General features: G+C 31.3%; 2 protein-coding genes across 2 annotated transcripts; one reads left to right on the forward strand and one right to left on the reverse strand.

The window, feature by feature from the left end:
* The first annotated feature begins 1,805 nt into the window (after nucleotides 1-1,805).
* LOC25491232 (beta-glucuronosyltransferase GlcAT14A) lies at nucleotides 1,806-4,826 on the forward strand. The gene is made up of 4 exons (XM_013599115.3): nucleotides 1,806-2,529; nucleotides 2,921-2,996; nucleotides 3,165-3,280; nucleotides 4,176-4,826. The coding sequence occupies exons 1-4, from the start codon at nucleotides 2,013-2,015 to the stop codon at nucleotides 4,700-4,702; spliced, it is 1,236 nt and encodes a 411-aa protein (XP_013454569.1). The 5' UTR covers nucleotides 1,806-2,012; the 3' UTR covers nucleotides 4,703-4,826.
* Nucleotides 4,827-16,506: 11,680 nt separating this feature from the next.
* On the reverse strand, nucleotides 16,507-17,433 carry LOC25491235 (B-box zinc finger protein 32). The gene has a single exon (XM_013599118.3). It carries the CDS (start codon nucleotides 17,332-17,334, stop codon nucleotides 16,582-16,584), a length of 753 nt encoding a protein of 250 aa, XP_013454572.1. The 5' UTR covers nucleotides 17,335-17,433; the 3' UTR covers nucleotides 16,507-16,581.
* Nucleotides 17,434-17,864: the final 431 nt, after the last annotated feature.

Here is a 17,864-nt window from a genome sequence, read left to right on the forward strand (position 1 = left end):
CAACATCGTGTTCAACAATGTACAGACTCCAATCAATGGGAGATTCACCAATGTTCGATTTCGATTCAACATGAGGTTCAACAATGTTTGGTTTCGACTCAAAACAAAACCAAAAACAATAAATTAAAACATATACAAATAATAGAATATTCAATAAAACGATGTAGGTTTTCCAACACAAACGGTCGGTGGTTACGTTATGATCCTGGATCGGTTTGTAATTACCGATTGTGTTGGCTTTGGTAAAAAAAAAAAAAAAAACAATGTAATTGTTTAAAAGATATATTATATATTCTTTGATACCAAATGAATGTAGTAGTAAGTCTTTATAAATCTAAATGGTGATTTGAGGCACAAATTTCGCAAAAAGATTGAATTTTGGATGAAAATAAAAGTAGGGTGTTGAAGAAGTATAGTTCACAAAGGTGGTACCGTATACACGTATGACACAGATTGGTTCGTAAGACCATATGAAGGTATTTTAGGAAATTTGAGAGTCATGTGTTTAAATAAAGGGGTCTATTGAGCAAGTTCCTAGCGTTGTATAGCACAGATCTGGCCCAATAGTAGGGTCTCGTTAGAAGTGCAATTATGGCCCAAATAACGTTAGGCAAGCATATTCATTTCATGTATTATAAGTTTTTTTTTTTTTTTTTTTGACAAAATGTATTATTCATTTTGATAGACTAATTTTTTTTCCTTATTTGGTTTGAGTTTGAACTAAAAATTTCTACTTCTTTAATGCTTAATTCAAACTAGTTGAGCTATCCAACCTCAATTAATTAAATTAATAATATAAAGGATTTAATTGCAATTTTGGTCCTCCTATTTTCACAACTTTGCAGAATTGGTTCCCTTATTTTAAAATTCGACAATTTTGGTCCCTCTATCATATTTTTGAACTATAAAAATGTGATGTGATAAATTTTAAATATCGTGGAATATGATCTGAAGATGGAAAAAGATCAACATCGATGAAATTGTAACAAAATTTCCTTGAAAAATTCATTTAAAACAAATCATATCACAATATTTTAGACAAATATTTGATAGAGGGACCAAAATTGTTGAATTTTAAAATAGGAGGACCAATTTCACAAAATAATGAAAATAAAGGGACCAAAACGACAATTAAGCCTAATATAAAGCAAAACAAAAAAATGGGGAGGCTAGATGCAAGATTACTTGAAGCTCCCTTTGAATTTCTAAAATTAGTTGTATATGTAGGGGAGAAAAAGTTTTTTTTTTTTTTTTTTTATCATAATTTTTTTAAAGAAAAAATTGTAAATTTTATTTTGTTAATCCTTTATCTTCTTGTGTCCCTCGTTTGTTATGATGTCATATTACTTAAGAAGAAGAAGAATCTTTAAAAAAAAAGCTTAAGAAGAAGAACAGCAAAAACTACTATTTTGTACTTATGATTTTCAATTTTATACATGATGGTTATAAAATTCATCATAAATAATATATCAAGTAAATTAGTATTCTGTTTTTTTAGAGTATAATTGACATTTTATTTTTGCAATAATTTCTATCATAATGTAAATGATCCAAATAATAAGATTCAGAACTATTGCTTTCATTTCTGTCAAAAAATGTACTATTCTATTCACTTTGACACCAATTCAAAAACTCAAAGATAACATCAATTAATAGTATAATACCATTTTAGTAACTGAAAACTTGTTCATGTAAACCCCTTTTTCCATTTAGCTTTTAATTAATATATTAATTTCCAATTCCACTTTTGATACCTTCAAGTACAAGTTTTCAAAGGTTAGGTACATGTTTCAACATCCCTCACCTTTTTCTTTCTCAATCACATTCACACCCTTCTACACTGATTTTTCACCTTACTTCTCTCACTTTTAAGCTCAACCATTGATCCAAAACATTATGCTATTAAACATACAAGTTTATCTCAAATCAATGTACCTTCCATCTTTATATTATGGACTATCCTATTTGATAAATCTTTGATTCTTTCTCACATCCACAAGACAAACATTTCAATGAGAACATCAAAATTTGCATGTCTTCTAATTGTTTCTGTTTGTTTGCTATTATTTGCAACAGTTTCAAGATTGAATATTCCTAATGTTTCTTATTATGCCACAGTCACAAATTTACAAAAACAATACAATGATCCTAAGAAAGTTCTTGTATCAAAAGGAAAAGGGTACCCTCCAGTGTTTGCATATTGGATTTTCGGCACGAAAGGAGAGAGTAAGAAGATGATGAGATTGTTGAAAGCAATATATCATCCAAGAAATCAACACCTACTTCAACTCGATGATTGTTCATCGGACTCAGAAAGAATGGATTTAGCTCTTTATATTAAATCTCATATGGTTTTTGAAGAATTTGGAAATGTGAATGTTGTTGGAAAGAGTTATGCTATCAATAAGATGGGATCTTCTTCACTTTCTGCTTCTTTACATGCTGCTTCCTTACTTCTTAAAGTGAACTCAGATTGGGATTGGTTCTTCACATTAAGTGCTTCTGATTATCCTCTCATGACTCAAGATGGTATGTTTTGTTAATGTCTATGTTTTATTAACATTTTTGTTCTAATGTTCATGATAATTTAGTGATAAATATCCATGAGTTTTGTCCCAAATTGAAGTCAATTTAAATTTTTGGGTTAATAAAGTAAATGGTAATATTCAAAATTTCATTTTTAGTCCCTACAGAAAGAAAAAAAAAATCGTACTTTTTAGGCATCTAAAATTTTTTCATCAGTATTTTTAGTTCCTGTAAAATTTTCTTTGTCCCGAAAAAAGCTACAGAAAATGTTACACGATTAAAAAATGCGACATTTCTTTGGAGGAATAAGAAACGAAATTCTAAATATTTATAGACATTATTTACTTACCAACAAGATAGTGATGACATTCATATTCAAATGAGCTTTGTGCAGATATCCTTCATGCTTTCACATCCCTACCAAAAAATCTCAACTTTATTCATTACACTAACAAGACACTACGTAACGAGTAAGTAATTTCCAAGTTATAAGGTTTGGATTATTTCCTTAATTATAATCCCATGTTACAACACAGTTTTAATAACACAATCATAGTGAATGTTGTAAAAAGTGGAACAATAATTTTCAAATATCTCAATCATAGTTATAATGTAATGTAGTTGATGACATTATGCAGGCAACGAAACATGAATCAAATAGTGGTAGACCCAAGCTTACATGAAGAAAAGAGTAGTTCACTTTACTTTGCTGTTGAGGCCAGAGATACTCCTGATGCTTTTAAGATATTTCGAGGTCAATTTACTTTCAAAAACTTTTCAATTAAAACAAATTTGATGATTGAATACTAACAATCGTTTTTAGTGTGTGTTTGGATTAGTGGTGAAATTTGCAAATTATGGTCTAAAAGCTACAATTCTTAATATTCACAAAATTAACTTAATTTTGTCAAACTCACTCTCAGTCCAAACATACCTAGTCCCTTATGGTGGGTTAACACATCTTAGTTTTAATGGATTAATCACATATTTTTTTTAAAAATTGTATCCAATCGTTAATATATGGATGTTGCTCTTTAGGCACCTAGGAAAGTTGAACGGTGGTTAATTACTGATTGCTTCACTTTTTAGATCGGTTAAACCGATTATAAAAGTGTCTAACAATAATGCTCGATAGTGCATGTGAGCAATTGCTGGTAGGATCTAGATATATCTCTTAGGATGAATCAATGGTACTTCCTTCATGGATTTTAAAGGAGAGTTTGGATGGCTCCTCTCATTTTAGAATATTCAAACAGAACCTTAGCTTTTATTATCTTTTGGTGCATTTCATCTTCCTTATAGGTACCACAAAAAAGATATACCTTATATTGATTCTAAAGAAAAACTTGTCTGATTTAAACTTTGTGAATAGCCAAAATATATATACCAAGAATAATTTGAGTGTATTAGTTAATATTGTAAACAAGTTTTAAGAAATAAAACTATGACATAACAATGCATTGGATATATGTCCATGTGATTTAAGATGCAAATTTCTAGCCACTAAATTGCTTGACTTAAAAAATTATATTGATATATACGACCGTCCATGCTTTTTTATGGAGTATTGTGTAAACAATTTGACGTGTTTTCCATATGAATTTATAGTTGTTAATTAGTAGTAATTTCTAATGTCATTTAATTAATAGGTTCTCCTTGGATGATTCTTACAAGATCATTTATGGAGTATTGTGTAAATGGATGGGACAATTTACCAAGAAAGCTACTAATGTTTTTCAGCAATGTAGCTTATCCTATGGAAACTTATTTCCACACAGTCCTATGTAACTCCCATGAGTTCAAAAACACCACAGTGGACAATAATCTAATTTTTAGTTTTTTTGACATTGATCCATCAGAATATCAATTACTTGATATGTCACACTATGATACAATGATGGAAACTGGTGCTGTATTTGCACGTCCATTTGGTGAAGGTGATCTTGTTCTAGAGAAAATTGATGATTTGGTTCTTAATAGAACTTTAAATGGATTTGTTCAAGGAGAATGGTGTTCAAGTTCAAATTTAGAGATAAATAAAACTACAAATTTAGTATCTGGTAACATTGATGTTGTAAAGCCAGGAATGTTTGGCATCAAACTTAGAACTCTATTAGGTGAAATTGTCAATAGTGGGAGATATAGAGATTGTCAATGTCAATTGCAATTAGTGTGACAAAAAATGTCAATGTTGCTAGAATCACTTTTGATGGTGAATTCATTTTTAACCAATTTTAACTAATTGGGCTATTTAGGTTTGCAATTTGTTCATTCAAAAGTAAATTTGCTCATTTTGGTTCTTTTCTATGTTTTTCATGAAAAAATTTCATGAAATGTTATATGATTTTCTAAATATTACTCAATTTAAGTTGGAGTTATTTGTACTTGAAATAAGAGTAAATACTCATTTCACTCACAAGAAAACTGTGATACGATCAATTTAATTCTGAAAAAAATAAAACCAATTTTACTCTGTAAGAATAAAAAAAAAATTATGACAACTTAGTCTTTACTTGAATCACCATAAAGAAATGGACAATTTGGTCATCGACAACAATATTTAAAAAGAGTGTGAGACAATTTGGTCATAGAGCAACTTTAGTAGTGGTATTTCAACCCAGTTTCTTAGGTGGAGTAACCTAATTTCCACATTTTCTCAAGTTCATCCATTGCAGTCCGTATCCTCATTGATCGTTCATACAATCCTTGAATTTTTAAAGTAGCCTTTTTTTTTATGAAAAGTCAATGATGGAAATGCATTGTTGTAGAAGGAAGAGGAGAGAGTGTGAGACGACCGTGTTAGAAATTGTGAATGTTTGAGGGTATTTATAGGGGAAATTTGTGAAGAATGAGTTGCATAGAGTGTAACGACTCTTAATTATGAGTCAAAAGACGTGTTCAAAGGGTTTTACCAGCCATTAAAGCAGGTAAGACCCTTTGAAAAACGTGTTCTATGAGTTACTCTTGCCGTCCAAAACTCTAACTTATTTCGAACTATACAATCTGAAAATTATCAACGCTTTTCGAATTCTATAATCCGAAATGCTTCAATAATAGATAAAAATGAGTGCAACATCACACTTTGTGTAGGATGAGGGATATTTCGGATTATACAATCCGAAATAGTTCAGGACATCATTTTTTTTATTGGTAGTCCAGCACATGTTTTCATAAGTAGTAAAATCACACCCAAAAAAAATAATCGTCAACATTTTATTTTTAAATATCATCAACGTTGTTGATAATAATTTTCTCTTTCAGAGTTACAAAAATTAAAAAACAATAATCGGTGCCATGAAGTACAAGTTGTTGTTTCTTAAAAAAAAAAAAGAGTTTTTCTATTTACACCCCATGTTTTTTTGGTTACACCCAAATTTTCTTAAAAGTTTTTTATAATACCAAAATTGCCCTTTTATATAAATTTTCTTAAAACCCTAATTTTATTCATTGTCACTGAGTTTCACCCTCTTTCACCCCACAAGCGATCACGAGCAAACAATTTGATGTTCAATATCAATCTCCATGAAAATTAAAGAGTGAATCAAAATATTTTTCATCCATACTCAATTGGATATAAGTAATTGAATTTCTTCTTCTATTTGCAAGTTTCAATTTTTTTCCTTCAACTGCACTGATGCACTGTACGATTACGGTTTTAATTTACATTCGTAAGGTTAACTTAAATTCAGTTTAAGTAGGTTCATGTAAACTTAGTTTACATGAACCTACTTAAACTGAGTTTACATGAACCTACTTAAATTAAGTTTACATGAACCTACTTAAACTGAGTTTATATGAACCTACTTAAACTGAGTTTACATGAACCTACTTAAACTGAGTTTACAGAACAAGGAAAACACAATCGATTGAAGAACAACACTTGCTAACCTGATTTGCTTCGAATTTTCTTTGAAATCATGAATGGACGTGAGAAAGTATGGTTTTGAAAATCTTCGCAGAACACAATCGATCGATTGGAGAATTATGGTTTTGGAAGAGGGGTTTTGGGATGTAACCAAGAAAGAAGGAATATGCTTTTTGAAAATCAAATTTTATGAAAGGGTAATATTGTCATTTTGGGGTGCAACCATGATTAACTAGGGTGCAAGTAGAAAAACTCAAAAGTTTACGCGTGTTAGGCACTAATTTTATCAAATTACCTACATTCAACAAGTTTCCAAAAAAAAAAAAAAAAAATAGGTGGCATAAGTTTGACCATATCATCATTCATTGATAATAATTTCCTAAAACAAATTTACTTCAACTTTTTTGTCAAACAAAATAAAAAAAATTCCTTTAGGCTTTGTTTGCGAGTTGGGTTTTGGAGGGGAGGGAAAGGGAAGGAAAGGCTTATGGAGTCAAAACCCTTGTTTGCGAGTTTTAAAAAAACAAGGGAAATGTTTTGGGGGGTTTTGAAGGGCTTCATTTGTCCAATTTTAAAGTTCCCCCAAATTGGGGGATTTTGGGGGGTTAAACATACAAATTGACAATTTTGCCTTCTTAATAATTCAAAATTTCAATTTTAGACATTACTAAAATTATTACAATCTTTTTTTAAAAACAACTTATTCAAAACAACTTATTTATATAAAATAGCTTATTAAGTCCTCATTTTCAAAAATCGCTTATTCAAAACAACTTATTTATATAAAACAGCTTATTACGATCTCATTTTAAAAAACTGCTTATTCAAAACAACTTATTTATACAAAACAGCTTATGACGACCTCATTTTCAAAAACGGCTTATTCAAAACAACTTATTTATATAAAACAGCTAAACGGCTTATTCAAAACAACTTATTTATATAAAACAGCTTATTACGACCTCATTTTCAAAAACTACTTATTCAAAACAACTTATTTATATAAAACAGCTTATTACGACCTCATTTTCAAAAACTACTTATTCAAAACAACTTATTTATACAAAACAGCTTATTACGACCTCATTTTCAAAAATGGCTTATTCAAAACAACTTATTTATATAAAACAGCTTATTACGACCTCATTTTCAAAAACTACTTATTCAAAACAACTTATTACGACCTCATTTTCAAAAACGGCTTACTCAAAACAACTTATTTATACAAAACAGCTTATTACGACCTCATTTTCAAAAACGGCTTATTCAAAACAACTTATTTATATAAAACAGCTTATTACGACCTCATTTTCAAAAACTGTTTATTCAAAACAACTTATTTATATAAAACAGCTTATTACGACCTCATTTTCAAAAACTGCTTATTCAAAACAACTTATTTATATAAAACAGGTTATTACGACCTTATTTTCAAAACGGCTTATTCAAATCAACTTATTTATACAAAACAGCTTATTACGACCTCATTTTAAAAAACTGCTTATTCAAAACAACTTATTTATACAAAACAGCTTATTACGACCTCAGTTTAAAAAACTGCTTATTCAAAACAACTTAAATATATAAAACAGCTTATTACGACCTCATTTTAAAAAACTGCTTATTCAAAACAACTTATTTATATAAAACAGCTTATTACGATCTCATTTTAAAAAACTGCTTATTCAAAACAACTTATTTATACAAAACAGCTTATTACGACCTCAGTTTAAAAAACTGCTTATTCAAAACAACTTAATTATATAAAACAGCTTATCACGACCTCATTTTCAAAAACCGCTTATTCAAAACACCTTATTTATACAAAACAGCTTATTGCAACCTCATTTTCAAAAAAAGCTTATTCAAAACAACTTATTTAAGTTGTTTTGAATAAGTTGTTTTTAAAAAAGAGATCGTAATAAGCGGTTTTGCATAAATAAGCTGTTTTGAATAAGAGGTTTTTGAAAATGAGGTCGTAATAAGCAGTTTTGTATAAATAAGTTATTTTGAATAAGTGGTTTTTGAAAATGAGGTCGTAATAAGATGTTTTATATAAATAAGCTGTTTTGAATAAGATGTTTTTGAAAAAGAGATCGTATTAAGCTGTTTTGCATAAATAAGTTGTTTTGAATAAGCTGTTTTTGAAAATGAGGTCGTAATTAGCTGTTTTGTATAAATAAGTTGTTTTGAATAAGCGGTTTTTGAAAATGAGGTCGTATTAAGCTGTTTTGTATAAATAAGTTGTTTTGAATAAGAGGTTTTTGAAAATGAGATCGTAATAAGCTGTTTTGTATAAATAAGCTGTTTTGTATAAATAAGCTGTTTTGAATGAGCTGTTTTTGAAAAAGAGATTGTAATAAGCTGTTTTGTATATATAAGTTGTTTTGGATAGGTTATTTATGAAAAAGAGATCGTATTAAGCTGTTTTTTTGAAAATATGTCATAATAAACTGTTTTGTATAAATAAGCTGTTTTGAATAAGTTGTTTTTTAAAAAAAGATCATAATAATTTGTTTTTCATAAGATAAGTTGTTTTGAATAAATTAGAAGTTAAATTACGAAGTATAACAATATATTTGATTTTAAGAGGAAAAAGGGTAAAATAGTAAAATTATAACATAAGCCCTCCATCTCCTTTTCTTATTGGTTTTTTAACTTCCAAACAAGGGGAAGGTTTTCCCTCCTTTCTCCCTTCCCTCCCTTTCCTTCCCTTCCCCTCCTTAGCCTTTCTTTTCCTTCCCCTCAAAACTCGCAAACAAAACCTTAGTGAAAAAATACCCACAATTTTTTTACTTAATAACATTGAAAGCATTTAGTGTTGGAAACAAAATAGTGGAATTTGAAAAGCAATCAAATGGTAGTGTTGATGGTAACATCGTGGTTGATTCAGGTACGGCAGTGGTAGAATCGGTTAGACTGAAGCGTGTTAAGGATCCAAATGGTTATTTAAATCTTTGTTATTCTGTTACATCAAAAAATTATGATTTTCCAAAGACATGAACTTTGCTAGAGTTTCAATGGCAGGTTCATGTTTCACGAAACTTTTCCTTCATCTTCTAGGACTCGGTTGAATTGTGATGCAGACAACATGGAAAGAAAAAGATTTGATAGTTTAGAATCATGGTCCATGATATTGGATTTTGAGAATGTCGAAATGTGGGAAGCTTCAAAGGAGGGTCAGGAAGAATGGACTGCTGATCTTTCTCAGCTTTTCATCGGTAACAAGTTTGCGTCCGGTGCTCACAGTCGGATTTACCGTGGAATTTACAAGCAGAGAGCTGTTGCTGTTAAAATGGTGAGGATTCCAACTCAGAATGAGGAGAGAAGAACATTGCTAGAACAACAATTCCTACTAAGAGCTTGTATATAAACTATTTCTAAACAAAAGATAAAATAAGGTCAAATTGCTTTTATATTAGCTATAAAACGCTTTTTATAAACTATCTTGGAGAGCTTAGGAAAATAAAACTACAAAGGTTATAGAAGCTGAGGAAAGTGTGTGTTTAGTATCTGGTAACATTGATGTTGTAAAGCCAGGAATGTTTGGCATCAAACTTAGAACTCTATTAGGTGAAATTATCAATAGTGGGAGATATAGAGATTGTCAATGTCAATGTTGCTAGAATCACTTTTGATGGTGAATTCATTTTTAACCAATTTTAACTAAATGGGCTATTTAAGCTTGCAATTTGTCCACTATACATATTCCATTAAAAAGTAATTTGCTTATTTTGGTTCTTTTCTATGTTTTTCATGAAATGTTGTATGGTTTGCATATTCCATTCGTCTACAATAATATTTAAAAAGAGACAATTTGCACCACACAAAAGATGCAATGAAAATGTCTTTAAATAGTTTTGACAAAATTATTCATTTGACCTCTTATCTTAATTTTAGGTAACGATTTAGTCATTTTTTTTCACACCAAGATTTTTTTTTTTTATTTGAGATTGAAATTTCCGTCGCACAATAGTGTAAATTTTCGTCCCAATTGAATTCAGGGACGGAATTTTGGAAAAAATATATTCGTCACAATTCTTGCTGTCACAATATTTTGGGGACGAAATTATATAATCTGTCGCACATTTGAGACGGAATCTAGAGCGGATTGTAATGAATTGTTTTATCCCAATTATTTAATTTTGTTCCAACATTGCGACAGAAAATCTCAAATTATGTCCTGATGTTTGCGACAAAATACTTACATTCAGTTCCAGATTGGGTTAAATTTAATTATTATTTTTTAAATTAATTGTTGGGATAAATTTATACTATATATAAAGAAAATAACTCATTTTAGCTCTTTTAGACTGACTTTTTCTTTCTAAAAATGCTCTCAATTTTCAAAACAAATAATATATATAACAAATCGGCTCAAACAAATCCTCCATAAGTGCATCTCTGATTCCCAGGCCGCTTTTGTCCCTGGTAGAGACATTCTTGACAATGCTCTCACTACTTATGAAGTTCTTCATTATATGAAATGCAAGACCAGAGGTAAAGAAGGAAATATTGCCCTAAAGCTTGATGTTAGTAAAGCCTTTGATAGGGTCAAGTGGAGTTATCTATAAGTGGTGATGGAAAAAATGGGTTTTTCAAATACCTGGATCAGTTGGATTATGCAATGTGTCTCCTCTGTCAACTATCATGCGCTTGTCAACAACGATCGTGTAGGACTTATTACTCCTCTTTGTGGTCTTCGACGGGGGGATCCCCTTTCCCCTTATCTCTATATTATTTGTTCAGAGGGCTTAAGTTCTTACATCAGGCACCATGAGAATAGCGGTCTTATCCACGGTACTCGCATCTGTCGGGGGAGTCCATCGATTATCCATCTCCTCTTCGTGGACGACAGTTTTCTTTTCTGTAAGGCTACTATCTCTGAAGTGATAACCCTCAAGAATATTTTGGATACTTATGAAACTGCTAGTGGCCAAGCTATTAACTATCAGAAATCCTCCATCATTTTCAGTCGGAATACAAATACGACTCTCTGAAACAATATTATTCATCTCTTAGATGTTGTGGAAATGATGGGGCACGGTAAGTATCTTGGCCTCCCATCTATGGTAGGAAGAGACAAAAAAGCTATATTCACTTTTATCAAAGAACGTATCTGGAAAAATATCCAAAATTGGAATGCTCGATCTCTTTCACGTGCATGTATCTTGCCCAATCTATACCAACTTACTGTATGAGCGCTTTTCTGCTCCCTACCTCATTTAGGGAAGAAATAGAGCGCATGATGAATTCATTTTATTGGGGTTCAAAGAAGAATGGTGGTAGAAGTATTAATTGGCTAAACTGGGATAAGATGGCTGCTTGTAAGGATCACGGTGGTCTTAACTTTCGCGACCTTGAAGGTTTTAACCTTGCCATGCTAGGTAAGCAAGGATGGAAGCTCCTCATAGACTCTTCCTCTCTCCTCACCAAAGTTCTCAAAGCTAAATATTTCCCTAGAAGCGGGTTTTTGGGCGCCACTATTGGTCATAGTCCAAGTTTCACGTGGAGGAGTATTTGGAGCACTATTCCAATGTTATCTCTTGGTTATAGGTGGAAAATCGGTGATGGTAATGATATTAATGTCTGGAAAGACCCATGGATCCGCACTCATCAATCTGACTGTATCTCAACTTTTCAATCCAACAACCAACACTTGGAATCGTGACTTTATTGCTTTTATAACGAACACCAAGACACATATGATATTTGTAAGTTTCCTTTCCACTCTCGAACTCACTTTGATACAATAATATAGAATGCATCACCTAATGGATCACACACGGTTAAATCTGCGTATAAGATGTGTGTGAGTATTTCAGACTAGCGGTCAAATTATCATGTCTCAAGGGATTGGAAGTTGATATGGTCATTGTGTGTCCCGTCAAAAATCAAACATTTTTGCTGGAGATTGCTTCGCGGTTGTTTACCTACAAGGTCTAATTTGCAAAGTCGTGGAGTTCATTGCCAGTCAACTTGTGTGGTTTGCAATCGCGGCCTGGAAGATGAAATGCACATGTTTATGCATTGTAAATTTGCTACAGATTGTTGGAAAGTATCGAATCTTTTGGGTAAGATAGCATCGTACATGACAACAAACGGTAGTTTTTCCTCTATTATGTTTGTCATCCTTAGATCGCTTGAAGTGGAAAATCGTGCTGAATTTGTAGCTATATTATGGAGTATTTGGCGTGCGCGTAGTTCTTGCTTATGGGAACAAAAACCAGTCAATGCACACGCAACTTGTGTTCTAGCATTGGATACTGTTAGAGATTTCATGTGGTGCAACCGTCCCAATGATACTATGCAGTCAGCTACTCCAGGATGGACTAAACCGCAGGAAGATTGGATAAAGTTTAATGTTGATTGTGCCCTTTTCGAAGCCGATGGAAAATTTGGTGTTGGTATCTGTTTTCGAGACAGCCTTGGACATCTTATCCAAGCTCACTCAATGGGTTTTCCCTCTATTTCAACCGCAACTGAGGGTGAAGCTACTGCTTTACAACAAGCTCTCCAAATTGCTCTCGATCTTGGTCTCAATCGCGTTGTTTTTGAAACTGATTGTCAGCTTGTTGTGAATGATGTTCTTAGTAATAGCCCATATGTTAATGAGCTAGGAAGTTTACTCTCTAACTGTAGGACATTGCTTTTTTCTAATGCTACTTATGTTTTAGCTTATGTTAGGAGACAAGCTAATAGAGTCGCTCATAATCTTGCTCGAGCGTCTATATTACATGCTAGTCCCAATATTTTCAATCACCCTCCCTATTGTATTGACTCTATTATTTTAGAAGAAATGAAATGAGCTATCTTTCCTTCAAAAAAAAAAAAAGATAAGAATAAATGTAAATATTAAAATAAAAGTGTAACAAACACAAATGTCCAATTTTTTTCTTTATCATTTAAAAAGTGTAACAAACTACATGAGTGTATCTATATTTACTTTTTTATTATCCCAATTATACCCTTAAACAATTTTTTCTAAAATAAAGATTTTTTTTAAGGAATAAAGATTGGTGTTGGTGTCATTAAACAAATTAGAATTTTGATTATATTTTTTGTTATATTGTTGGTTTCATTGAAATATATAATCATGGTTAGCTTGATCTATTATAATTTGAAAGAAAAAAACATTTATATTTTTACTTTTAATCAAAATTAAAATTTTATAAAAAAATAGCGTTCATAATTTTCAAAGGTTAGCGCAATAAAAAGAACAGAAAGTCGGACACGTGAGTGCCCGTCTTTTCGCTAGTTTATATAAAAGTTTCAATCATGAATAAATAATGTGCGATGAATGTTATTATTCTGTGGTTTTTAATATCTTTATATTATGCATGTATACTTGCAAAAGTACAATAATAGAATCTAGGATTTAGTCTGTATTGGTCATCCCTTCAAAATGTTCTCAAGAGAGGTATTTATAGCCGTTCAGGGGCTTGTAATTCAGTGACTTAAACCCCAAGCAGCTTGGGCCCCAAATCACTCTAGAGCATTCTAGATGTTTCTAGAAGCTTGTCAAGACGGCGTCCAAAGGGGGACGCGCTTAGGGCTTCAGGAGCCCTTCGAGAGGACTTCTGAGCCCTTATGGAGGGCATATGTGCCCTTTTTCATAACAACTTCAAAAAATCATTTCAGAGTACAATTCAATTTGTAAACACCAATAGTTCCATTAGAAACGTATAAGTGTCTAACGAAATATCAAAGTATTATCAATCATCCAATAGGTTAACCTTCTAATAACTTGAAGGTCTACAAAATATCAAAGATAATTAATTCTCAAGTTCTAATAACTTCCTCAAGTCTTAGCGGTGCTGAAACACAAAAACCACGTACATAATTTTGGTTATTCACTCAAGTTTTGATCAAGAGAGATAAATAGAATGTACTCCATAATTTAAGCCATTTTGGTTCTTCACCCATCCGAAGATTATCTGGTAAAAGATTGTTTTACTCATAATTCAAGTTTTGGCTTAGAAATTTGATCAATTGAAATTCAGTAATCATTTGATCTTACCTCTTAATTACTAGTCCAATTTTTAAGGTTACTTAGAGCAACTTTAGCGGTGGTATTTGAATCCAATCCGCCAGGTGAAGTAACCCAATTTCTACATTTTCTCAAGTTCATCCATTGTAGGCCGTTAGTTTGTAATGTTCATTTGTTACTTCAACAAGTAACGTTCCCTAAATTGCATTTCTAACACAACATGCATTTTTGTGAGATCTAATATGAGTTATTTAAAGTGCACCAATGAGATAAAAAATGATAGAATTACTATAAAATGATATGTCACAATAAGACTTAGAAAATAACCATTTCTAATATTCATTGTTGGAGGTACTCTTAGATCACATCGTGCCTTTCTTTCCTAACAAAGTAGAAAGTTTATAGCCATGAATTAAATGAATAATTAAAGAGATCAAATCATGGTTAAGAATGAGCCATGACAACTTAACTAACATCATGATTTTAAGACTCAAATAATTAAACAAAACATGTGGTTTAAACATAGCCGCATTGGGAAAGAAAGAATCTCAATACACAAAAAAACCAACGTCTCACACTCAATGGAAATGATTCTTTTAGAAACTTCCAACAACAACCACAACGAAGTGCTTTTTTGCTATTCAAATGGACCCTTCTCAAGCATCACTTTAAAAAGAAACACATTTTAGACCACACATTTATCTCTATTATTACATATTTATTTATTACTACTACATCTTTTCTTGGTTACAAGTAAAATGATTATGCACCATAGATACCAACCCATTTTGTGATAGCTCGACCACTTTGATTGAGTCTTTTCATTTATTATTAATTACACTGCAGAAATTGTGTGGGTTTGAATTTGAAGTTGGGACCAAATTAAGTATATATAGTACGATAGGTGACGTGTGGTTATAAAATTGGTGCTCATAGATCCATAGTTAGTAATAGAACATCAATTATGGATTTATTGTTGGTGCATGTTTAAAAGCAAATTAATGTAGTACCTCACACCTAAAAAAAACTGATTAGCATGATGATTTAGATATTTGTTTTTAAGTAAGAATTAGCCACATATATATGACGTGCAAGCATCAGCTACATAATTGTGTTCGCAAGATTAATTTTACAAGTAGACTAGACAACATAATATATTAGTGGCATATAGATTAGCAAAATAAAAAAATCATGACACTGCCATGCATTTGGGATTCATTCTTGTAAGAGTTTTTGCATATTTTTCATTGAACTATGAGTTTATCTAAATTATAGGCACCCTGATTTCAATGAAAACTATACTTCGGAGTTCAAAAACAGGGAAAATTATATTATAATTTCGCGTAATTCATTGTGAATCTAAAATGTGCTTACCATTTTCAGAAAAATGTAACATACACTTAGCATTTTACGAATATTAAAACCAACTACTTAGTGATTAAATTAACATGTGAAATATCAACATGGTGTTGAGAGAGTTTAACACATGATTCTCTCACATAAAAAGAACTTGGATTTGATTTTTAATTAGCTTCATTTGAGAGATAATTCAACCCTAATTAAAAATAATAATTTCTTTCTTCTTTCATAGCAATTGACTCATTTATTGTGTTCTTGTTAGTTGGTTAATCATCTCGTAAATTACACCATCAAAATATGAGAATCAAAGAATCGAACTGATTATCTACACATTTGGCATTTCGATCTATTCAAATATTTTTAAAAAGATAAACAAAATGAAGATAATTAATGAAATCCTTATGTTGATACTTGATACAACAATAGGTAATTTATTTTTTCGATTATTCAATATCTAGTGTATCCTCTCTCAAAAAAAAAAAAATATCTAGTGTATCCTACAGTTTTAATCAATAATTAATAACAATTACATTGTGTGGCTGTTGGCTAAACACATTTTTATACTATCATAATTTTTTTCTAATATGATATTTTGATAGATAATAACAATATCATAATATTAAACTAACTACTAACTAGGATACATAAAAAATGCTAAGTTTAATTTAATTCTTATGACTCATTAGAGAAATAACTTTTTGACAATTTTCTCTATCATACTCAAATTATATATATATTTTTTTCCATTATTTTTAACAAATGAAAAGAGAGAAAGAATAAGTTATCACATAAATTATAAATTATCGTTGTTCACATAACAATATTCTATCAAAAAATAATCTTACGACTCGTCACACCCTTCTTGCAATTCAAGGTGTTGAGTAAAGACACGTGCAAGTTTCACATGTGTGGCCAAAATCAGCTTAGCTGGCACCCCTGATATTTTCTCCAACCTCATCAAATTTCGACACGTGGCAAAACTATTGTCCCCACAAAATCTTAACCCAAACCAAAACGACGACGCAGCAGCCACCTTCACCGGAAGTAACTTCCACGTTCTCAAACACACCGCCATAGCTTCCACCGCCACACGATCACCGTTCACCGGAAAATCTAACTCTAACTCTCTCCTCCATTTCGAAAATATCTCCTCCGCCACCGATCCAGCATCTTCAGTCCCAATCATCTTTTTCTTCATGTTCTTGTTCCCCGGTGCCGGAGATATATCATCGGTAACAGAATTCGAAACTGAAAAACTCTTCATTATCTTTCGACTTTTTGTTTTCTTCTTTTCTGTAACGCAAGACTCGCAAGATGAAGAAGATTGAGAACTCGGCTCACCGGAGGATTGATTTTCCGGCGAGCAAGAACGGCAGGTTGATGAAAGACGGTGGTGAAGTGCAGTGCCGGAGATGAGAATTTCGGTGAAACCATCGCATTTGGAGCACAAGATGTGACGGAGGTGACGAGCGACGAGGAAGTTAGCGCCGTGAACGGCGACGTCGCAACTCCGGCAGAGAAAAGCGGAATCGGAAGGACAATAGAACGAAGCTTGTTGATTACAAAGTTCACATTCTTTGCACTTCATCTTCATATATGAATATGAATATGAATTTTTCAATGTATTTGAATTTATAAATGGTGCTATAGTTCAATGGTGCTATAGTGTAATGTAATGTTGAGTTTTACTCTCTTGTGAGCTTATATATATATATATATATATATATATATATATATATAATTTATGTGACTGATCCAATCGAATTGATGTCACATAAACTAACCATACCTTATTTTCTACTCCATGTTTTAAATTTGTGGCTGTCAAGTGTGGTACTTGTATGGTAACTGAGCTACACAATTAAATTATTTAATTTATACCACACAACAACTTGGTTTTATGCTAATATTTTATTTGTTATATGTGGCGTTGCTCACACACCGGTTGAAAGGTTAAAAAAGAAATGTAAATGTATATGAGTAAGTTATTTGAACTTGTAATACAATTAAACTATATAAAAAAATGTAGATATTGACATAAAAATCAAACTAATAAAAAAAAGTTAGAACACAATGTAAATATAAAAGATAATATTATTCGAAAAGTTGTCATAAAATAGTTAT

Source organism: Medicago truncatula, chromosome 4 (genome assembly GCF_003473485.1).
Source record: "Medicago truncatula cultivar Jemalong A17 chromosome 4, MtrunA17r5.0-ANR, whole genome shotgun sequence".
In the NCBI taxonomy this organism is placed as follows: domain Eukaryota; kingdom Viridiplantae; phylum Streptophyta; class Magnoliopsida; order Fabales; family Fabaceae; genus Medicago; species Medicago truncatula.